Raw genomic sequence first — 25,568 nt, forward strand, 5'->3', positions numbered from 1 at the left:
GAGTTGAGGTGCACATTGAATTCTGCCGTGATTTGAGCAGCCATGGTTTTATGTTTTTTGGATACAATCCGGGTTAGCAACCGAACATCTCTTTTAGACAGCTTCCTCTTACAGCGTCCACAGTTAATCCTGTTGGATGTGGTTCGTCCTTCGTGGTGGTATGCTGACATTACCCTGGATACCGTGGCTCTTGATACATCACAAAGACTTGCTGTCTTGGTCACAGATGCGCCAGCAAGACGTGCACCAACAATTTGTCCTCTTTTGAACTCTGGTATGTCACCCGTAATGTTGTGTGCATTGCTATATTTTGAGCAAAACTGTGCTCTTACCCTGCTAATTGAACCTTCACACTCTGCTCTTACTGGTGCAATGTGCAATTAATTTTCAGGCAAAGGTATGGTCAAAGAGAAAACGGTCAACAATGGCAAACAGCAGCAACAAAGACATAACATACCAGTGTAGGTAAACTGAAATATTGATATAATCCCTCCTCTATCACTCTCACCACTGTTATCAGATGGATCAGAACCTCTAGGGGGTCTAGCTAAAGAGCTAAAGAGCTGATGGGTGAATATCTTCTCACTGAAATCTCTGATTAAAGAAGCTCCTCCAAGATTCCTCCCTCAACTCCACACTCCAGGCGTGTTCTTCCTTGTTCTCAAGGTCAATCAGAACTCTCTGAAAGAACATCACCCACCGTATCGCCTCGTCCCTGATTGGATCAGCGCGCCTTTGTAGGGGGTTAAATATCCCAGCAGGACGTGCTCTCCCTGGGAGGCAGCTTTACCTCCTCCGCCTCTGCATACATAAATAATAAAGCGCTAGGCCCTTGATGTCAATCTCCTCACATATCTGTAGGACGGGAGGTTCTGCGGTGGTAATTATACACGATGAAGGTCAGGATTAGGTGCTGGTACATCATGATGGTGAGCTGTTAGCTCGGTTAAAACCGCATGTCATGTCCTAAAGATTATATGTCATGGGTTATGCTTAAACATGGACTCTTGAAGGCTTAAATATTCGAGGAAAGGTTTATGGACATTAAACATTAAGTTCATTATTCACTTATTAATCTTAATGCAGAAAACATATTTTTTTTTAGAATATTTGTAGGGTTTAGTGTTAGGGTTTGTTAGATAGATAGATAGATAGATAGATAGATAGATAGATAGATAGATAGATAGATAGATAGATAGATAGATAGATAGATAGATAGATAGATAGATAGATAGATAGATAGATAGATAGATAGGTATGTAGGTAGGTAGGTAGGTAGGTAGGTAGGTAGGTAGATAGATAGATAGATAGATAGATAGATAGATAGATAGATAGATAGATAGATAGATAGATAGATAGATAGATAGATAGATAGAAAGGGGGAGGATAGATAAATAGAATTGTTTACGATACAAAAATAGAAAGGGGGAGGATAAATAGATCAAAAGGGGGGAAAAGACAAGTAGGTAAAAGGTAGAGGATAGATCGAAAGGGGGGTGATAGATAAATAGAAAGGGGAGAATAAAATAAAAAAGGCATGATAGATGAATAGAAAGAGGGAGGATTGAAAAGTAGATAGATAGATACACAGACAGACAGACAGACAGATATATAGATAGATAGACCGATAATACGAACGGGTTTATATACACATAAAAATTACTAACAGCAGAACGATTGGCTGAACATGTGATGTTGTCAGGTGCATGCTGGGGATTGTAGTTCTGGTGAGGTGCAGTGCATTTCAATTTACCGAAAGGGGAAAGGCAGAGTTAGGAACTACAAGTTAATTATTTAATTGATTATTTAAAAATGTTCTGTTTTGTACAGTATATTAAAATTAAAGTCATCCAAACTATAAAGAAAAACATCAAATTATTTAGACAACGAAAAACTCTTTAATGGACCAGAATATGTTTTATATATTTTAGATTCTTAAAACAGGCACCTCTTGCTTGGATAGAGACAGTTTTGCACATCTTGGCTGGCACATGTTTCTCAATCAGCTTTATGAGGTAAAGTCACCTGGAATTAACAGCTTTCAGTTAACAGCTGTGCTGAACTTGTTAAGAGTTAATTACTTGAATTTCTTGCCTCTTAATGTGTTTGAGAGCATATTTTTTTTATGTTTCACACAACAGCATAATCCCATACCCAATCCCAATTTAACACCACTGGATGTACAGTGCAGGCCAAAAGTTTGGACACACCTTCTCTTTTTCAGTGCGTTTTCTTTATTTTCATGACTATTTATATTGTAGATTCTCACTGAAGCATCAAAACTGTGAATGAACACATATGGAGTTTTATGTAAAACAAATTATATTCTATTTTTTTTTTAAATAGCCACCCTTTGCTCTGATTACTGATTTGTACACTCTTGGCATTTTCTGATTCTCTCAATGAGCTTCAAGATGTGGTCACCTGAAATGGTTTTCCAACAGTCTTGAAGGAAGGAGTTCCCAGAGGTGTTTAGCACTTGCTGGCTCTTTGTCTTCACTCTGTGGTCCAGCTCCCCCCAAACCATCTGGATTGGGTTCAGGTCCGGTGACTGTGGAGGCCAGGTCATTTTTTGTTAAGTACATAAAACTCCACATGTGTTCATTCATAGTTTTGATGCCATCAGTGAGAATCTACAATGTAAATAATCATGAAAATAATAAAGAAAATGCATTGAAAAAGAGAAGGTGTGTCCAAACTTTTGGCACACTGGAAATTCAGCTTGGTTCTCGATGTCAGCAGGCATCACCTCTCACATGTAGGATCTTACAGCTCGGCTCGTTGTCACAGAGTGTTTGATGAACATCTTTATGTAAAGCTGAACCTTCTCTTGAGTTTTCCTCAGAGGAAAACCGGCACTGGTTCCCATTAACACATACGCCAGTCAAACTCCAGCGACGAGGCTCCATGTCAGGTGCACTCAGATTGTAAGCACCACGGCCTGTCGTGTTCTCAGCTGCTAATGGCTGCAAGCTCATGTTGCTTTAATATAGTAACAGCTCCTGCTGCTGGTTTCCATTCCAGCCATGAGTTTGACAGCTTGGTTTTCAGTCTAGCGAGGTCAGGTAAAGCGGGAAGGGTGGGCAGGGTTTCCACGCTTCTTCTTCTTCTTCTTTGGCTGTATATAGCATCCACTATCCACTTCCGAGAGAGTAGAGGAGCTGAGCACAGAAGGGCCATGATAATAATGAGTTCTGAGGTGAACCCCAGTCTCATTACCACTCGTCTCAGCCCTCGAGGAAGTCATGTGTCTCTGTGGGTCGACCAGGAGCTGCTGGATTGTAAGTGACACTGAAGATAGTGGAGATCCATCCAGGTTTGAGGGCCACGAGACGATGGGTGGGTAACGAGCCCAGTGCTGCAGGCTGCTGGGGAAAGGGTCGGGACCACCTATAGCCATTTTTATGGAGGACAAAAACTGCCAAAATAAATAAATACATAAATAAATACATAAGTAAATAATTCTATAAAAGTCATAGGGTGATTTAAATGGTAAAGAGTAATTTTAATTAATATAAAAATAAATACCTATACATAAAAATAAATATCTTAATAATTTGTTATTTATTTTTGCATTCATTTATTTCCCAATGTATTTATTTCTGTTTTTTCTAGTTATGTAAATAAATAAACAAATGAATCTAAAGAAATATTAAACAATGTTAATGAACAATTTATTAAGATATTTATTTTATGTATATGTATTTATTTTTATATTAATTATAATTATTCTTTACCGTTTAAATTGCCATATTACTTTTATTGAGCGATTTATTTATATTTTTATTTATTTATTTATTTTTAATTTTGGGTGTAAACGCTGGCGATTAGAGCCAAGATTATCTCGGGCGTATAGTGGATACAAATTGCTTGAGCCCCCTAAGAGAATTAGGGTCTCATGATTTTATACAGCGAGAAGATTGACGACGAAGCTTTTAATGAGGTGCTCAAACTGTATTGTCCTCCTCTACAATTAAACAATCCCACAGACCAAGGATTCAATTTAGCAATTTAGCACCGCTCTCTTTACCTTCGTTAATGAGAGCACGCAGACAATTAACCTGTGTGACAAATATCCTTCCACTCAACAATAAAACATAATAATAGCTGAACGAACAATTACTCTGGAAAAAAATACAACACCACCTAAAAACGATTAGTTTTTTTTTCGATTTTATCAAATTGAAAACCTCTGGAATATAATCAAGAGGAAGATGGGTGATCACAAGCCATCAAACCAAGCTGAACTTATTGAATTTGTGCACCAGGAGTAAAGGCATAAAGTTACCCAAAAGCAGTGTGTAAGACTGGTGGAGGAGAACATGCCAAGATGCAGAAAAAACAGGGTTATTCCACCAAATATTGATTTCTGAAGAGCTTCAGTTACAGTGCATTACTGGCTGATAATGGTATTCATAGTACACCTCTCAGGCAATCACATTGCAAGGTCAGAAATAACTGTGGTCTAATGTATAATATAGCTATGTCTCATATTGATTTCTGTTAAAAGAGTCCTAGCATAGAAACTGCATTGATATTTGCATAGCTGGATAATGCAAGTACCAAACGTGGACGTAACAAACCAAGAGAAACACATTGTTTTGTATGAGGGAAACTCCAAACTCCTCAGAGTGCACAGAGTTCAACACAGACACAGTTAAAAATTTGAAAGTGTATGTCTCAGCTGTATGTGAGTAAAATGCTAAATGTTGCTAGCAGAAAGCGGCAGAGGAAAACAGTAAAGATATTCACTATTCAAACTCTTACTGAGCACACACTCTAACCTTCTAACCTTTCAGAGAAGGGGTGACAATAAGTGCATGTAAAATAAAAAACAGCAACTAATTCAAAGCATTAGTCTGTGTTCTTTCAGTTGCTACAGGACTCTTCAGTTGCTATCTGACTGACAGCAGTTTTAACCAATCAAAGCTTTTTAAAATAGTATCTACTCACGTGTCTGCGTGGACCCTTCTACTGATTTTGAGAAGGCTGTAGTAACAAGTCTGTTAGCAAAGTCATAGGACAATCTAACCAATCAGATTCATGATTTTCACTCCGGGGGCGGGGCCACGGCTGCCTAACCCCTTCTCAGCGCTCTGCTGAAGGGGTACGCTTTGCTTAGTCGTAAAACAATGTTCATGCTGGCTTAATTCAGTAGTTAACTAACTATCACGTAATTGCGACTGCAAAAAAGCCCTTTTAAGGGCTGTTCCTCAATGTGAAACTAATTCACAGTAATATTAACAGCCTTCTGACTGGTGAGTTTTTGTGTGTACTTAATGTTTTGGCTGCCCTGGCGTGTTTTTTTGTGGTTTGTAGCTGTATTTGTGGGCTGATACTGTGTATTAAGTTCATATAACTCAGTCAAGACAGAGAATCTGTAGTTATTGTAATATTTATCTATGTGTCGCTTGGCAGGGGGGTGGGGGTGTTGGGGGGGTTTGTAGAAGGGGTACCCACTATATTCACTGCACGCCACTGCACTCTACACACTGTTATTCAGGCATATCTGCTGCATGAAGCTGCTTTTCTCCAGGTTCTTCTCTCTGACTGAGCACTACACTGCCTGATCAGCTGTACAGCACTCAGCTGCACAGCACAAGACTGTTTAACTGTGCCAGATCCTCTCCAGCACAAAGTGTTCCTCTGTAGCCGCGCACGAGCAAATCCTGTACTGCATTATAAAATCAGCTCCCACCACTGTCTCTATCAGCCAGGAGGCATCCCCAGCTTTAATTATCTGGTGTCAGAGCTGGGGATGTGCATTCTAAACTATTTTTATATTCAATATACAGGATGCATAAGGAACTCTGACTGTGTGTATACAGCTCTGGAAATTTTTTTGCTATTTATAGGTTTATGTTTGAGTAAAGTGAAAATTGTTGCTTTATTCTATAAAATACAAACAACATTACTCCCAAATTCCAAATAAAAATATTGTCATTTAGAGCATTTATTTGCAGAAAATGAGAAGCTTTGCAGAGCTTTCAGACTTCAAACAATGCAAAAGAAAACACGTTCATATTCATAAAGTTTTAAGAGTTGGAAGAGTTGAATAACCTCGTTAATCACAGTTTTCCTCTACCAGTCTTACACACTGCTTTTCGATAACTTTATGCCACTCCTGTTGCAAAGATTTAATTTAATTCAAAGTTCAGCTTGGTTTGATGACTTTTGATCATCCATCTTTCTCTTGATTATATTCCAGAGGTTTTTAATTTGGTAAAATCAAGAAAAAACATCACCATTAAGTGGTCTCTTATTTATTTTCAGAGGTTTATTTATATTTATAAAGTAAAAAAAGTATTTGCCCCCTTTCTTTTGTTTTTGCTTTTTTGTCATGCTGATATTTGTCAGATTATCAAAAAACTTCAATATCAGAAAATCATAGAAAACTTTGATAATTTCATTTATTAAGGGAAAATAATTTGGCTAGACCAATCCAGCCCTTTGTGAACAAATGTTTGCCCCAAACTGGTACTGATTTAAAAATACGGGGTCTTCACTAAGAAGAAAACAAACATATTGTTTATATTATTGCTGGAAACACATAATAATAATAATAATAATAATAATAATAATAATAATAATAATAATAATAATAATAATAATAATAATAATAATAATAAAAAATAGCTTTTTTTCCCCTTGTAATGACAAAGTATTAGGATAATGCAAGTTCAACCTGCAGTATTTGCTCAGCTTATGCTACCCCTATTATTACGTAATAATACTGTATATACTGTTGTGTATTGCTGATGTAAGAAAAAAAGTGTATACCACCCAAACATAAGACATAAGTATTTGAGCAGACTAAGACATTTAGCTCCTATTCACCACAAGTGTTTGGAAATATAGTGTATAATATAATGTAATATAATATAAGCTGAAAATTTTATTTTACCAAATTAAAAAACTTTGGAATATAATCAAGAGGAAGACGGATGATCACAAGCCATCAAACCAGGAGTGGCATAAAGTTATCCAAAAGCAGTGTGTAAGACTGGTGGAGGAGAACATGCCAAGATGCATTAAAACTGTGATTAGAAAACAGGGTTATTTCACCAAATATTGATTTCTGAACTTTTATAACTTTATGAATATGAACTTGTTTTCTTTGCATTATTTGAGGTCTGAAAGCTCTGCATCTTTTAGTTATTTCAGCCATTTCTCATTTTCTGCTAATAAATGCTCTAAATGACAATATTTTTATTTGGAATTTGGGAGAAATGTTGTATATAGTTTATAATATCAGAGAAACTGATTCAGAAACGGAAGTGGTCTCTTATTTTTTCCTGTAGAGCTGTAGATCACAGCACTGTAAAGAGTGGTTTAACTACGGTGGCCTTCTCCAATAGTACAGTATTGCAGAACGAAGGTCAGAACTGTAACACTAATCAACAGATGAAATCCAGTGCAGCTCTAATCTCACAGTCACTAAACGTGTCAATGAGTTGAATTACACATAACAGACCCAGAGTACACTCCATAACACACAGCTGATGGCCTTGTGCTGATGTGTGACACTTGTACCGATGTGTGAAAACCTCACGCCGCCTGAACCGGGAGTGCTGGAGTGTTTGTGTTGGGTTTTGTGAGAGAAGGAGTGTATTATTGTGTATTTCTGGACGAGGCCACGCTGTGTGTGCACTGATAAAGTTGCACAGCGGAGGTAAACAGAGGGGAAAGCTTATCAGGCGACCCGAAATCAACTGTGACCGCTTCCTCTGGAGCGCTGAATCACAGCTGAAAATAAACGCTAGGCCTGAAATGTCACTCCAGATCATCTGCGTTAGCCTCTCTCCACAGTGGCCCAAAGGTTCCCTGACATTTCCTAGCGTCTCCTCCCGCGGAGGTCCACCACACAACACAGGAGCCGTGATGTCACCCTGACCTTTTGGTGCTGAACATGTTGGCGACGGCTCTCTCCTTCTTCTCTCCTGGACGGACGCTTCTGGAAGTCGATTAGGAGGGGCTGAACTTCAGGGAGCAGATCTGAAATCAGAGAGAGAGGAAGGAATGAATGTATGTTGAGAAGAAGGTAAAAAAAAAAGAGCTTTTTTTACTTTATGTGAGGGATCTCTTGTATACACGACTTAATTACAACTGTAACAACACTTTTATAACAACAATGTAATGTGGTAATTAGCGGTATAAGAATTGTTCTATATATAATAAAATATCATAAAAAATAAAATGTCTTGAAATACTGTATCAATTCTTAAAATATCCATCTATATCCACCATGTTTGTCACTCTTAAATGTTTCAGATCATCCAACTAATTTAAATATTAGTCAAAAACAACACACGTAAACATAAAATGCTGTTTTAAATGAAGGTTTTTATTATTAAGGGAGAAAAAAATAGAAAAAAACATACATAGCCCTGTATGAAAAAGTTAAAATTAAACTGTGGTTTATCACACCTGAATTAATTTTTTCTAGCTACACCCAGGCCTGATTATTGCCATACCTGTTCTCAATAAAGAAAACATTTAAATAAGACCTGCCTGATAAAGAGACATAGAACATAATATACTTAAAAGCTACACATCATGTTAATATCCAAAGAAATTCTGGAACAAATGAGAAAGAAAATAAAAGTGAGATCTATCAGTCTGGAAAGGGTTATAAAGCCATTTCTAAAGCATTGGGAATCCAGCAAACCACAGTGAGAGCCATTGTCCACAAATGGTGAAGACATGGAACAGTCGTGAACCTTCCCAGGAGTGGCCGGACGCCCAAAATTATCGTAAGAGCGCAGCGACAACTCATCCAAGAGTTCACAAAAGATCCCACAACAACATCCAAAGAACTCCAGACCTCACTCGCCTCAGTTAAGGTCAGTGTTCATGACTCCACCATAAGAAAGAGACTGGGCAAAAATGACCTGCATGTCAGAGTTCCTAGACGAAAACCACTGCTGAGCAAAAAGAACATTAAAGCTTGTCTCAATTTTGCCAGAAAATCTTGATGATCCCCAAGACTTTTGGAAAAATAAGCTGTGGACTGACAAACAAAAGTTGAACATTTGTAACTTGTGTGTCTTATGACATCTGGAGTAAAAGTAACACCATATTTTAGATAAAAAAAATAATACCTACAGTAAAACATGATGGTGGTGGTAGTGTGATATTCTGGTGCTGTTTAGCTACTTCAAGGCCTGAATATCATATAGTATATTATATTTCTTAATATATATTTTAATATTCTGTATCTTTATTATTATTATTAGACCCACAATCTATATCAATGGTCTGCTGCTACACTGGACATTCTCACACTAAAGGCTCTATTGTACACTCTGCACAAGGTGCGTTGCGATGCTCTTTGCTATCTTGCAAGCTGTCAACAGTCTATTTTTTTACGCCTTGCACCCACGCTGTTAAAATAGCAGCAGAGTTTAGAAATAAATCTATGTTGATGGGCGTGGTTGTCTGGAAGTGAGGTGTGTTCAGGTAAAAATTCGGCGTGTTTCTATTTTGGTTGCAGAAATCACAGGTGCTCCACTGAATGAAATGAACCTAAACAACAGTCAATTGTCAGAGCCCATTCCTGGTACCTGTGTACATCCAACCGCCCCCCCCAACCCACCCTGCTTGTTAAACACACACACAGAGCACAAACCTGACTTAAACTCAACAATAAACAGAATAAAGAATAAAATAACCTTGCTGTTCCCTTAAATGAGCTGCTGGTGTACCTTCATAACAGGTCAGTATCCTCTGAGATGTGCAAAAGCGTCCCTCTGTTAAGATACTAATGCGCCAAAGTCAGAGCTCACCTGGCTCTTAAAGGGAATGACAACTGGCACACTGATTGGTTTATTTCATGTTATGCCAAAACATGCTAGAGTATAATTTCTCTCGAGATTTCCCAACACTTTCCTTGGGCAGGGTCGGGTCAGGCTCAAAAAAAGGGTCTGTGATGTAGGCGTCTGTTTTTAATGCTATTTTTATTTTATATAAAGCTATAAAGTGATAATAACAATAGTTAGAATGTTATGATCACGCAGCTCTGGGGCTCACACAAACGTGAGCTCCTCCACTTGTCCGCACTTGACTTGCAGCACTGTGTTCGTGTTCTTAAAAAAAAAAAACTTAAATAATAGGTCTATGCTTCTTCAGTGTTGCAGTGTTAATTAACATAATTCTGAACAGATTTTGCTCATTCCAACAGCCCGAAAATGATTTTAAAAAGCTCTGTTTTAACGCTTTACTTACTAAAAAAATATGGGGTTTAAATCAAGATCGGGCTCATAATGACAGTTTGTGGGGTGGGTCGGGGTGGGCTCTGGCAGAACGTGCACAGGCTCAGGTCGGGTCAGATTTTTTGGGCCCGATCTAAGCTCTAAAACACACCCATGATTAATTAATTTAATGTAATTAGTTCACGCCTTTCACGCATTTTGAGCTGTGCAATGCATAAAAGTGACCAGTGCGCTATAGTTTGCTGTGGTATGATTTTCTTTTCTTATTTATCTGAAGAGTAAATAAAGCACTACATTAATTTTACTACTGGTTGTGGTTTTAAACTGGACGTCCTGAATGTCATGTTCTACTCCCGTCCCAGTAAAAGTATGATTAATCATGCAGCCCCGGTTCTCAGTTACTGAGCTCCAGAAACATGAAGGTCTGTGAGACGATCTGGTCACGTGGCTTTGTTTATTAGAGGAGGGACCGTGGCTAACCACACACTGCTGGACTTTCAGCACCTTGGACAGCGTGTTTACCCAGGCTGTTGGTTCATACTGTGCTCAGACACAGTCCAAACACAGGCGTGTGTGTGAGGCAAATACTGATGCTGTCTGTAACGGAGAGATAAAGTAAGACTGATGGAGCATTCCTTATTTATAGCCTCTGAACGCCGTCTCCCGTTACATACATACACCTTCATCCTCCCAGCAGCTGCCCTTTCCTTTTACACTGACTGACCACTTTATTAGAAACCCCATCTAGACCTGTCATGATAACTGTTACTGCTCCATTCCACCCAATAGGTGTCATTTGCTTGTTGTAACTCTTCCAAATTAAACTTATTTTATTTTATCTTTTTTTTAAACTCTGAATCTAATAACACATGTATTTACTTTACCTATTCAGAACATGTACTGGTCAAACACAGGCAGCTTTTCTTAATTTTTACAAAGTTTCTAATCCGCAGATTATTAAAAACTCATGTGAAATTTAAAAAGCATGTTTAAAAGCCCAAAGTCCACTAATTTATTAAATTTTTATCTTAAGAAAGTCTTTATTTTAAAGAAATCGTTGACTGCATGTTTAAATAATTGATCTTTATGAAAATAAAATCACTCCTGTTACTGGAACTCACTCCTGTTACTGGCACTCATTCCTGTTACTTTTTATGTTTTGAGTAACAGGAATGATTTTTTTAGCATAGAATTAGCAAAAACATGAAAAATATCTCAATGGCGGCTGTGCTAGAGGACACGGAGCACATTCTAGTAATTTTCCCAAATTTTGCATTTTAAAAATAAACCATTAAGATCTAAGAATTGATTTAGGAAACAGGACAGAGTGTTGAGATTGATCTCCTCAGTCATAGTTACAATAAGATCAAATATACATAAAAAATAAATATATAAATAAAAAAAAAAATAAATGAAACTTAAATTTGGTCTTCCCATGATCTTAAGACGAACCAGCTGATGTCACTTCCTGTTGTAGATGTGACTTGTAGAATGTTCCAGAAGTTTCAGATGGGGTAATGTGTTATGGTAAGAGGACTGAGTGAAACCCAGCGACACAACTAAAATGTGTATTTAAGCTTAGATATTATGAATTTATTATGAAAAAAATATTTTGTAAGCATAGATGGGATTTGGGAAAAGTACATCTCATAAGGATTTTATTAATTATATTTCATGATAAAGTTTATAGTTTATAGTTATAATGCTCGTCCACACTGCTGGCTGCATTGCCAAGTCTATACTGGGTGAATACTTAAGCTGCACAGATGGATTTTCACAGAACACCATTAGGAACCTCTACAACTCCATGCTGAAACTTCTAGCATGTTGCGGTACACTTATGTAGTAATAAATTTTTTGAGTAATATTGTATAAATTAAGTGATTGTAATTAGGTAATATTAATGATAATGCAGAAATTAAGTAAATGTTACTAAAACAAAGGATTGATTTAGCAAAAATAAATTAAGTAAAGTTTACTAAAAGAAAGGATTGATTCAGCAAAAATAAATTAAGTAAAGTTTACTAAAAGAAAGGATTGATTCGGTAAAAATAAATGAAGTAAAGTTTACTAAAAGAAAGGATTGATTCAGCAAAAATAAATTAAGTAAAGTTTACTAAAAGAAAGGATTGATTCGGTAAAAATAAATGAAGTAAAGTTTACTAAAAGAAAGGATTGATTCAGCAAAAATAAATTAAGTAAAGTTTACTAAAAGAAAGGATTGACTGAAGTTCAGTTCAGTTATTTACTCTATCTAACATTTCCAAGCCTTGAAACCGAGTTGAAGTTACTTAAATTTATCTGAAATTAAATTTACTTTAAAAAAGCAAATGCAGAAAGTTGCATTAAAGTAATTTTAGTGTACAGTGATTAATATCATGTCTATATATTGGATAATAAGCCATAGCCTTGTAGCTGTACACTGTGGGTACAGTTATAAACTACAGTCAGTGTGTTAATGCAGTATAGCTCTTCATCAGTGCTCAGTAGGTTCTGGATATTTCTGGATTAGACCTCTCTCAGTCCAGCAGTGCCACTGATGTGTTTAAATCCCCCAGTGACACAGCAGTGCCAGTAACACACACACACACACACACACACACACACTGAAATGTCAAGTGTCACTGCTGTGCTGAGAACGCTCCACTGGCCAAATCATATCTGGTCAGCAGCGGTCCTGTGGTCCACTCAGCGGTGGTGGATGGAGCAGAGAGAACTAGAGGGGGGGGGGTTATATATCTTTACAGTGTATATATATATATATATATATATATATATATATATATATATATATACAGTATCCGGTCAGTGTTTAACAAGCCGGTGTTCAGCCTGAGTGTTATAAAAGCTCCACAGTGAGACGATCTCCTGCAGATTCACATTCCTGTGCACCACAGAGACTCAAGAGCCCTGAGAGTGAAGGTGCTGCAGCATGAGAAAAGGTTAGAGTGTACATTATTAATACACACGTCAGCACCGCCTAAACCCCTACCTGCACACACTGAAAGAGAGAGAGAGAGAGAGAGAGAGAGAGAGATACTGAGAGAGAGAAAGAAAAGAGAGCAGCTGGTCTGATTACACCAATTTTTACAGTGTCTAATGTTACACAGACTTTCTTACCAAAGTAAAGGATAAAGGAGGAAAACTAGAAGAAAAAAAAGAGTAAAATACATTAAAAAGGTGAGAAAATAGAATGACACAGAAATAAAAAGCAAGAATAAATAAAAGAGAGAGAAATATTAACAGTGGAAGGAAGGAAAAAATAAATAAAGAAAGGTGAGAGTAAAAAAGAAACAGAAAAAAAATGAGAAATGATGCAGAAAGAAAGAAAGAAAAAAAGAAAATCGAGAGTAAAAAAGAACCACAAAAACAGTGAAATAATGCAAAAACAAAGAAAAAGAAAGAAAGAAAGAAAGATGAGAGTAAAAAAGAACTAGAAAAAGTGAAATAATGCAGAAAGAAAAAAGATAGACACGAGTAAAAAGAACCAGAAAAAGAGAAATAATGCAGATAGATAGAAAGAAAGAAAGGAAGAAAGTAAGAAAGAAAGAAGAGAGTGAAAAAAACAGAAAAAGTGAGATATAATGCAGAAAGAAAGAAAGAAATACAGAAAGAAAGAAAGAAAGAAAGAAGAGAGTGAAAAGAATCAGAAAGAAAAAAGAGAGTGAAAAAACAGAAAATGAGAGAAATAATGCAGAAAGAAAGAAAGATAAGAGTAAAAAGGTCCAGAAAAAGAAAGAAAGAAAGAAAGAAAGAAAGAAAGACAAAACGAGAGAGTGGAATCAGAAAAAAGGATCAATTAAAAAGGGAAAGAACACAAATGTTAATGAGAAACACAAAAAGAGAAAAAGGAGCAACGGAACATTTAAATAGAAAGAAATAAAAGAAAAAAGAAAGTAAAAGAAAATAAAGAAAGAGCAAGAGAATAGAGGGAAAGAGAGAGAGAAGAAGAAGGAAATTTAAGCAAGAGTGTGAGGGAAACAGAGAGAAATAAAAGAGACAGAGAGAGAGCAATAGAGAGAAAGAAATGAAAGAGAAAGAAGAAGAGAGATAGATAGTGGTGGTAGTGATGGTGAAGAGCTGTTGGTTTGCTGCTGTTGCTTCCCTCTCTCTCTCTCTCTCTCTCTCGCTCTCTTGCTCTCTCTCTCTCTCTTTCTTTCTCAGCTCATTAGTGAACTCATTCCACTGAGTCATCATCAGTCAGAACACACTGCATCCCTACCTGCACACACACACACACACACACACACACACACACACAGACACACACACAGCTGTGTGATTCACACTGGAATCAAACAAACACAGTGTCAGTGAGGCTGTGACTCAGCATCTCATCTCCTGCTCATCTGAACCACAGCCAGGATCAAACCCCCAGCCCTCATCTGTCCTGATTAGAACAGCCAGGAAAAGAGCATCACACACACACACGCAAATATACACACACACACACACACAGAGCAAACAGACACCTGTTCTTCTACAAGAGCTTATTAAATTATTATTTTTTAAATCAAATATTCAGTCAACATAACAGCCTGCCCATAATATGTATCAGTCTCAGGAAAAACCCAGAGGATAATGAACTGCTAATTACAGATGTTGGAGAGATGCCCCAACAGTAAAAGTGTTAATAATCATGTAGTCCTAGCAGTGAAACATTAAATTAGCATAAAGACTTTGTTTATTGGTGAATTTATTAGGGAGAGTTGGTAACAGTAGTAGACTTTCAGCACCATGGACAGCATCGCATGGTTAAAACTAGATGCATTTCCAAAGTTGTGTAAGAATTTAACATTCCTCATCCCACAGCATAACATGTACCAGGAAGAAGAAAGTGGACAGTGCAGCAGGTGGTAATGATAGTGACCGGCGGTGTCTGGCTAGAACTGTCCGTGCTAACAGACACCAAAGCGACTCTAGCAGAAAATTACATTCACATTCAATGCACAAGACCATACACGCACATATATTTAAAGTTAGTCACAGTAAGAATAGAATTTAAGTAATATAGGAATATAGTAAGGTATTGAACTACAGTAATCAATAGAATTGTAATAGTAAATTTAGCTATAGAAATACAATTAGCCGTTAGTCCTGATGTTGTCAGTCTGCCTGCCATGAACTCTGTGGCACACACACTAAAGACTAAAACACTAGACCCCCTGGACATTGCTGATCACGTGACGCTTCACCGATCTAACTCACCGAGCTTCTAATTATGCACACCTGTCCTATTAGTGTACATACCCCGCTGTTTCTGTTATTTTGTTGGCCGGAACTGAATCTAATTACTAGTTTTCTTCTTCTCATGTTTCTTTTTGCTGTTGGCTCTTTTGTTACGACCTGTTTTTTTTTTTTTGACTACTCTCTTGACTTTCCATTGTACTGTTTGTTTATCGTTGTTGACCACTTCTTACCTAGCCCTTCTACCTGTTTTGGATATTTAGTGTATGGCACTTTTGCCTGCTCTCACTTTGGTATGTTGTTATCTATTGCTGCCACTTTGATTCTGACCGTGCCTGTCTCTGACCACCTCTGTCTAATCCCTTTTTATTAATAAACTGTGTGTTTGGTATCTGCGTGTGAGTCTGTTGAGAGTCTGGCCAGTGAGACATTATCATATTTTTTCAGACTATAAGGCACATTTAAAATCCTTTTATTTTCTTAAAAATTTGACAGTGCACTTTATAATCTGGTGTGCATTTTGTATTAATTCTGGTTGTGCTTACTGACCTCGAACTGATATTATGTGGTACACGGTGCTGCCTATTGGAGACATGGCATTTTTCCTGTGTGGGCATCTCACACTGATTACATTAGGAAAACATGGCGACATCCTTGTTTACTTCGATGTAGGCATCCTTAGTAGTGTACAACATTAAAATCGAGAAAACTTTACGAAAACACGGTGCACACTCCACACAGTTTTAAATAATTTACAATTTTGTTAGTGATACAAAAATAATGATGAGATTTACGATGAGAATAAAGTTTAAGTGTTTGTCTAAAGCGGGAGCTGGTGTGTATTGGGACAGGGAATGAACACCGGGCGAATTACACCACTATCTAAACTGTTAAACTGTAAAACACAGAAGAGGAAGAATTTGATAGATTTGTAAAAGAGAAATGAACTGAAAAGGTGAGTGTATTGTTTAGTATTTTATGTGTTACAACTGAACAATGTTGAGAGTTATTGTGAATAAGTTGAATAAACTTTGACTAATCAGACTGTTTTGTTTCCCTTAATTTACCTTATAATCTGGTTTGCCTTACGTATGGAACCAGACCCATTCATTAATAGTGCACCTTATAATCTGGTTCGCCATATAGTCCAAAAAGTATTGCATATATTAAGTTTAAATCAGTGGTAATATACTATTTCTTGTTAGAAATAGCTTTCTAGTTTTATAGAAACAGTCACAATAGTGTTATATAGAAATATATAATTAGTTATAGTTAAAATTAGATCAATAACAATCAAATCCTGGTCTAAAACTGGGCAGTTATACATAAAAAACTGTAAGACTTATTTATAAGGGTTTTATTCTGCAAAATCACTGATAATAGTTTAAGAGTGACATATGCTACTGACCTCTGTTCTGATTGGCTGCCCTGTACTTTACTTCAGGCCTGAAGCAGCTAAGGCCCAAAAACACCCTATAATGTTTAATATGAATGGGCTTATAATGTGTAGACAGTGGCTTTGGTTACATTAAGTTTCCGTATATATATTTACTGTATGAATTGGGAAGTGAAGAGTATGTTTAGACTCTTTAACAGTGTTTATCTATGACTGCAGCCCTTTAGCGCTGAACGTTCATTTCCATCTGATTTTCACGTCTCAGAAAGTGACATTTATATGGAGATCTATAGGAGGTGCGCTTCCGTCCCCAGCTATTTTTAAACCAGTACATCTGAGACGTGTGGGAGGGAGGAACAGGCAAAAAAAAAAAAAGACATGAACATAATGAAAAAGGGAACCAAAACTAATCATAAGAGCTCTGGCAAAGCGACGGGGGAAGAAGGCGCTGTGTTACGTAACAGCTGATGTTATAAAGCTGTGCTGCTTTATTAGATGGCTGTGTGTTTGGGCTTTTTTCCAAGGCACATACCTCTTTTTATCAGCTCTAATAGCAACAGGAAATTGTTGCTCTCACTTAAGTGTTCTGCAGATTCACATTGATTACAGTTCCAGGCTTTAACCAGCCCTCTCTCTTCCCTACAGATAAACAGTGGGAGTTTCAGCAGACAGAAAGCAGCTGATTTAAAGCAGAAGCTTGACAGTACTGTAAGTATAAGAGCGGATTTTTCGCTACAGCTCCAAATCGCCCCTTCTCAGTCCATCAAATGTAATTTCTTCAAAGAGCCGATGAAAGAAATGGCCTCTCACTGGTAAAAAAGCCCCTTGGGGCCGAACCACCCACTCTACTGAACAAGGCCAAAAAACACATTCCTCCAGAACACAGCAGGTGAAATGAACTATCATTAAACTGGGAGAAGTCGCTGCGCAAAGTGTCACAGTAGTTAAAGTGCCAGTCAAAAGTTTGGGCTCCTGATTGAGTCTTTTTAGTAGTTTTGTACGGTTTTGTACATTCTCAAACACAGTTTGCACAGCCTGTTTAAAGCCTGTGTTCATGTGTTTCAGGTCCAGATTGCACAGGAACATTGGGATTGCAATCAGAGGCTCATACACAGGAAATTTGACAGTGTTAAATCAACACTGTTAGTGTTAAATTAACACTGAGAGTGTAAAGTTTAACACTAATAAGTGTTGATTTAACACTGCAAACCACAGACTTACACTCTAACTCGCACCATTGAGTTTGAATCATTGTGTTACAAAATCTGAATCTAAATATTACTTCGAATTAGTTTGAGGTTCTAAAATGAAATTGTAAACTGATGTGTGGAAGTGGTCCTGACCCTGTGCAGTGATTTCCAGCACAGAAGCATGCCTTTTTAAATGCAAGGTCACCTGAAGGGGCTGAGGTTCAGCAGCATCCAATGTTGACCCATGTCCCTTTCACACAATGATTTCTCCAGATTCTCTGGAGAATCTGTTGATAGTATTATGTACTGTATATGGTGGAGCATCCAAAGTCTTTGCAATTTTACTTTTAGAAGCATTTTTTTGCAGAGATTGGTGATTTTCTACTGTTTAAAATGCTCTTTTATACCTAATCATGTGAGTTGATTTTTTTGTCCCAATGTTTTAAGATAGGTTACTTCTAAATAAGGAAATGTTTGATATTTGGTAAATATTTGAAGTGTTTTCGATTCTATTCTATTGTGAATAAGAAACTGATCTGAAATCACTGCATTCTGGTTTAGGAACGCAGTTGTACATAGAAAAGAAAGGAAATCTCACGAGAATAGACAAAACATGAAGAAGGGTAAACAGGTATTTAAACTTCTATACATCATTTAGAGAGAAAGAAAGAAAGAAAGAAAGAAAGAAAGGAAGAGAATGGAAGAGACAGAGAGAGAGAGAGAAAGAGAGAGAGGAGTGAGAGTTTGCTAGAGAAAGAAAGATAGACAGACAGAGTAAGAGAGAGAAAGGTAGAGAGAAAGTAAAAGAGGGAGTGAGAAAAGAAGAGAGAGAGGTAGTGAGAGAGGGAGTGAGAGAGGAAGAGAGAAAGAGAGAGAGAGGGTGGTAGAAAGAGAGACAGGCAGAGGGAGTAAAAGAGGGAGTGAGAGGAACAGCGAGAGAGAGTGAGAGAGGATGGTAGAGAAAGAGATAGGCAGACAAAGTAAGAGAAAGAGAAAGGGAGAAAGAGAGAGAGAAAGAGTAAGAGAGGGAGTTAGAGAGGGAGAGAGGAAGTGAGAGAGAGATAGGTAGAGGGAGTTAGAGTGAGAGTGGGAGAGAGAGGAAGAGAGAGAGGATGGTAGAAAGAGATATACGGAGGGTTTAAGAGAGAAGGAGAGAGGAGAGAGAGAGAAAGAGGTAGAGAGAGAAAAAGCAAAGGGAGTAAGAGAGAGAGAGGGAGAGAGAGAGTGAGAGAGAGAGCGAGAGAATGGTAGAAAGATATACAGAGGGAGAAAGAGAGGGGGAGAGCGTGTGAGAGAGAGAGAGTGGTAGAGAGAGAGAGGCAGATGGAGTAAGACAGAGAGAGAGTAAAAGATGGAGCAAGAGAGAGGGAGAGAAAGATAGGTAGAGGGAGTAGGAGAGGGAGAGGACGAGAGAGAGAGAGATGCAGAGGGAGTAAGAGAGAGAGAGAGAGTAAAAGATGGAGCAAGAGAGAGGGAGAGAAAGATAGGTAGCGGGAGTAGGAGAGGGAGAGGACGAGAGAGAGAGAGATGCAGAGGGAGTAAGAGAGAGAGAGAGAATAAAAGATGGAGCAAGAGAGAGGGAGAGAAAGATAGGTAGAGGGAGTAGGAGAGGGAGAGGACGAGAGAGAGAGAGAGAGACAGAGAGGTGGAAGAGAGAGAGAGAGAGAGAGAGAGAGAGAGAGAGAGAGAGAGAGGGGTAGAGAGAGGTTAAGGCTGTCTTGTGTATGAGTTTAATTGTCTTGGCACACACCAAGCCCCCCGACAAACACAATTAGCATGGACACAGCTGATGCTCAGAAGAGCAGCTCCACATGACGGCAGGACCCGACGAAAAACACACAACAAAAACAGAAGCTCAGGAGGAGCTCTACCTCCAAATACCTGACAACTTCCAGCATCTATAAACACACATTAAACCTACAGATTACAAGAATAAACTTTCAGCTCTATTCTCCTCCCCAGCTCCACTAATCATATATAGAAACACTTTGTGACACTCTGTGTCTCTGTATACTATATAAGCATGCTCCTTTAACCATGTTCTTCAATGATCAGGACCCCACAGGATGAGGTGTTAGTGTGTGTTGTGATGGGGGTATGAGTGGATCAGAGACAGCAGTGCTGCTGCAGTTTTTAAACACTGTGCATGCACTCTAATAGACACTCGCCAAAATAAAAAAACAATCTGTAATTATTGAACAACAAAGTGCTCCTACATGATGAGTGGAGTTGATACAGTAAGACAGACCGTGAATGTAAAAACAAGAAGCTACATACACACTAGTTAGTATTACTGATTCTTACATTATTTGGACTCACAGAGCTAAAGAGTTGTTTAGACCTGTTGTTTGATAAATAGTGAACCCACAGCAATTTATATTGTTGCCCTTTCTAATTATGTGTTATAACTGATATAACTGTTAAGGATTTTTAAGGCAATTACAACCTTATAGTTTATTAAATCATTAATAAACTAATTGTAAACCATTTATAAACCCTTTATAAAGGTAGTCTTATTTTAAAGTGATACCCAATTGATAAACATTTGCCCGGTTTAATGAAAATGAAAATGATCAAATCAGGTATATAACTTATATGAATTAGCGTCAGGGATGAAAATTAAAATACCCTACTGCTACAAATATGCCTAATTGGCATATTATTCTATTATTTATTATTATTCTATTATTATTCTATTATTATTAAGATATTATTATTATTTATATCTAGGTTACAGCTTGTCTTCATTTTTTTTCTACATGTCTGTATTAATTTTAAACATTTTATGTTATTCACACAAATAGAATAAGCCTGCTCGTTGTGCGTCGGGAAACTTGCTCATTGTCAACCAGTGTTGGGCAGGTTACTTTGAAAAAGTAATTAGTTATATTTACTAGTTACTTCTCCAAAAAAGTAACTGAGTTACTAACGGAGTTACTCCACTATAAAAGTAACTCGTTACCAGTAAAAGTAACTATTGACTTACTTTTTTACTCGCCCCTTAAAAAATGTACAAAAGAAAATCAATTATAAAGTGTTATCAACTCGTTTGGTGAAATGAGGGTAATGTCCTGCCTGTCTTTTTCTGGTCTCAGCAGTGAGTTGTGACTGCGTTTTAATCATATCTGGAATGACTGTGCTGGTATGAGTCATCTACAGCTCTCTCTTTCTCTCTTTCTCTCTCTCTCTCTCTCTCTCTCTCTCTTTCTCTCAGTCTGATGGTGATGATGACTTTCTGCAGGATTGTTGTTCAGCTCTCCATTTCTCCATCTACCCCTCCTCTCCTCTCCTCCTCTCTCCTCCCTCTCTCTCAGCCGGCACAGGCCGCACTCCTGCCGATTAGCGCAGCATTAGCCGCAGACTCAGAGCGATTATGGAGATTCCTCTTCAGTTACTGCAGATGTGTAAATAGCCCTCTTGAACTCTTCCCCTGTTTGTATTCAGCAGTGTGAACACAGTTGGCACCTCCGGGCATCTCTCTCTCACTCTCTTTCTCTCTCTCTCTGTAGCGTTTCTCGGCGAGCCTTGGCGCTCGGTTTCCGCCACATGATCAATAAACACGGGATGAGAAAGCTCTGATAAAAGGGAGGCAGACAGAGGCCTGGATCCACGGAGGAAGACGCTACAAAGCGGAGCGTTAAAGCAGGATTTAACGTTTGAACAATGCCGTGTCTGGCCTAAAGGTTGCTTAGCTGAAGGTCTGACCGGGCTTGAAGAAAGAGCTAGACTTGTGAAAGGTTTATATAAATGGATGCAAAAATCTGTTCACCACCTGGGTGTTAGGCTTTAACTTGTCCCAGATTCACATTACAGAGAATGATGTACTGTTCTGCATGTTCCTCATGCAGATAAGGGAGTATTTGGAGTAGGGGTGGGCGATATGGCCCTAAAATAATATCACAATATTTCTTGTTTTTTTTCGCAACAACGACACTTTTGACAATAAGACAAAACACTGAATTAAAAAAAAAAAATCAAGAATACACTACTGCAAAAACATTACATTTACATTTAAGTATTGCATCAATATGATATGGCACACCCCTTAAAAAAATACAAGAGTTTTATTACAATTAAAATTATCCAGAATGTCATGATACTAATAATGCACTACATATGCAAATATCTCCATATATCCAGGAATAAAGTAAAATAAATTATACTGGTAGATATAGTGGATATATAATGGGAAATGAGAACAGTGTAAATTATTATTTTGCTAAAAACAGCAAAAAAGTATTACCCTGATGTAATAAATAGGGGTGGTGATATGGCACAATATTTCAGGGTTTAATATCGTTCATGATATTCAAAATTGTTGGCGATATTATTGAGTATGAGGTGATATTTGGAGTCTTTAAACAGGAAAAAAATTTTTTTACAAATAAATAAATATGAATACATCTGTTTCAAACATTGTAGCCTTCACTGAAGACTTCTATCTATGCATCCTTTATGTTAGCATATACATTAAGCAGTACATCCTCTAGAGGGCAATGCAGAGTCAAAACCTTCTGAAACAACAAACATGGCAACAGTGGAGACGAGAAGGGTGTGATAATGTTCTTACTCATAGACTGTATATAAAGATGGACGTCGTGTCGCCGTTCCCATTCATCCAATGAAAATGAAGCCAAAATCTTCCGCCATTTTGGCGATTCAGAGACCAGAGTCTGCGCAGTAGAGACCAGAGGAGGGAGAAAGGCTGTGGAGAGACCGCCTACTCATTTGAATAACCCCGCCCCTGAGGGCTGCCTCGTGGTCACAGACTGCAGAGCGGGGCGGAGCGGAGCTGACGGTCTGTTATTGGTCCCGCCCATAAGCAGCCCTTTTACCATAAGCACACCTTTTTTGAATAGAGCCGAATAAAGTTTTAAAAACCGAATTCTGTGGGGATATAAAAATTTGACAATATAAGCAGAGGTTACACTAGCTGTTGCATTTAAATAATGGAGGTAGAATTACAGTATATTGGAAAAAAAACGTGATTGAAAGTTGTCTGTTTTGCCATTGAAACCTAAGGGGATGGGTGGAGTTACACAGCTTTCTGCAGCCGAACAGCAGGGGGCGCCCGACCTGTGGTGGCTTCACTTTTAAGAGACAATGCTCTGTCCAGCTATATACAGTCTATGTTCTTACTACAAAAATGTATAAATAGCTGTAAAACTTTCCATTTTAGAGAGTGTCTGTTTCAGAAAATATCAATTTTTTATAAGTTTGTGTTTAAAGATTTTATTTAAGGAAGTTTTGGATTTGTGATATAGAAATTATTGTAATATACTAGATCTCAAAAAAAAATCTCAGAGACCAAATGTAAACAAGTGCCACCAAATGCCAAAATCTGAACCTTTTCCAACATAGAAAACACGAGTTGACATCTTCAAAACTTTGTTAAAAGTTTCTGACAACAACAAACACGCACTTAAAATCCATTATTTTTATCAAAAATCATCAGTGCGCCTTAAAATCTGGTGTACCAGTCAGGTTGTAAGGAGCAGTAAAGCCACTTTCCTTTCCTTTCGCCACTCAGAGGTGAGAATTATCAGCCTGTAGTCTGCTGCTAACCCCGGCTAGCACTGCTAGAGCAGCATTAACATTACCTGCTAACCGTGCTAGCTCTTTTGCTGTTCAGGGACGAGTATATCAGACTGTAGTCTGCATGTTTACCGTGTTAAAACAAGCTACATAGGACGAACCGCTAGCTAATATCACCCAGGCTTACTGGAACACTCAGGGTTCCTCAGTGCAGCGCTGTCCGGTGGCATTAGCCGCAAGTCTGCAAATCTAAGCTTACTGTGAATAAACAAAAGAGCTTTACTCACCCGAATAAACAGTTTTCAGGAGAAAAGGTGCCCAAATACAAACAAAATTAATGCTGAGTATGGACAGAAACCTCCAATTGTGTCCATCGCCTTTTTAAAGTTGAGCGTAAATGGACCATTATAAAATATATAATAAATATATAAAGATTTTTTTTTCAGTTTCAGAATGTTTTTGTTTAGGCAACCATTTCAGAAAGTTTACATTTTTAGTAAGTTTCTGTTTCAGAAAGTTTACATTTTGGAAAGTTTGCATTTTAGTTTCAAATATTCAAGTATTCATTTCAGCAAAAAAATTATTTTATAAAGTTCCTGCATCAAAAAATTTAAATTTTAAGAAACTTTAGTTTCAGTTTAAGTTTCAAATACAGTATTATCTCATTTAATCTGAACAGTTTCAGGAAAAAACATGTACTCTAAAGGTTTATTGTATTGTCGTTTTCCAAACTCCTAAAAAAATGTGTCCTTAAAATGTACAGCACAGCCCGTCACAGCCCAGCAGTGTCTCTACATTCATGTACCCAGCTGGAAATGGCATAGTTTATCTTTGCACAACCTGTTTTTAAATAGAACAGTCAATATAACCAGCATGGAGTCAAGTGCACGAAGGCAAAAAATATATATATAAATAGGATTTTCTTTTTGTTGTTGACATAAATACTTCAGTCCCTGTGAAGTCTCCACTAAAAGAGATTGAAAAAGAGGTTGAGTTTCCTTTTAAATGACAGAAAAGCTTTAATGGTAATTTTAATGGAACCCTCCAGGCTGGGATGCATTGGGGAGGCGGCCTACAGTAATAAACAGAGAGATGCTTATGAGTCACAGAGAGCATGACGAATGAACAGAAGCTGGAGAGCCGATGCGATTGCTTACGCGGCTCACGTTCCAACTCAGTAAAAAGTAGGTTGCCTGCCAATACTGTAAAACGTAGCATGTACGGCTGCCAGGAGAATCAGAAGAAGCCCCAATATAACCTGCTTTGTAGCGAGCCGCAGCGTCGTGACACTCCGGTTTACTGCCTGGTAACTGAATTGAGATTTGATTTATGATTGACAACAGGCTGGATTAATAAAGTGGTCTGAAATGCTGAAGCGAGAAGCACAGGAACTAAATTATGGTTTGGGTTTGGTTTGAACTTTCTAAGGTCAGCCGTTTTTCCATCAGCTCACAGTGAATGTTTCTATTCAACTGAGATTTGCCAGGTTTGGTTGGATGAAAAGGACCCCTGGTGTGATGTGTCTGTTATAGTAAATGTATATCATGCTGGTTTATGAACCAATATGCACCAAATATGCTGACCAATCATCACTGACCTCGCATGTAAAGCCAGTATTGTGTCGAATTCAGCACCCCCACCAGGAAAAGCACCCCCTCTTTTCCTGTTTTCTGGGTTTAACTTTACTTAGAAAATGGAAATACCCAAGATATTGTTCTAAGCTTTGCTGAGTTGTAAGAAATAAGGGAAAAGAAACGTCACCTGCAGCCTCTCCCAAGAGGTGGTACTTTTCCTGACAGGGGTGCAGATTTTGGCACATTTTTGAAATAAAAGTTTATTTGAAAACAATTTTTGCTTTCTGACATCAACACATTTAACATGAAGCTGAACACAGAGCCATTCACCCAAGTTCTTGCTCCTGAATGAAAGCAAATCCGATGTTCCGGTCATGTTCCAAAATCGAATGGAAAAGATTCTCAAAGGAAAGAGAGATGTACACTATACGTGGACGCCTATTCAAATTAACACATTTAGCTACTTTAAAACCAT

At 37.8% G+C, this 25,568-nt stretch overlaps 1 protein-coding gene across 1 annotated transcript in view; it reads right to left on the reverse strand.

The window, feature by feature from the left end:
• Positions 1-25,568, reverse strand: part of oxr1a (oxidation resistance 1a) — a 389,372-nt gene that overhangs the window by 343,369 nt on the left and 20,435 nt on the right. The window contains exon 2 of the mRNA XM_007242109.4: positions 7,895-7,995. Within this exon, the coding sequence (XP_007242171.3) occupies positions 7,895-7,911 (17 nt within the window). The 5' untranslated portion in view covers positions 7,912-7,995. The remainder of the gene's footprint in view (positions 1-7,894; positions 7,996-25,568) is intronic.

The sequence above is a fragment of the Astyanax mexicanus genome, chromosome 1 (assembly GCF_023375975.1).
Source record: "Astyanax mexicanus isolate ESR-SI-001 chromosome 1, AstMex3_surface, whole genome shotgun sequence".
NCBI lineage: Eukaryota > Metazoa > Chordata > Actinopteri > Characiformes > Acestrorhamphidae > Astyanax > Astyanax mexicanus.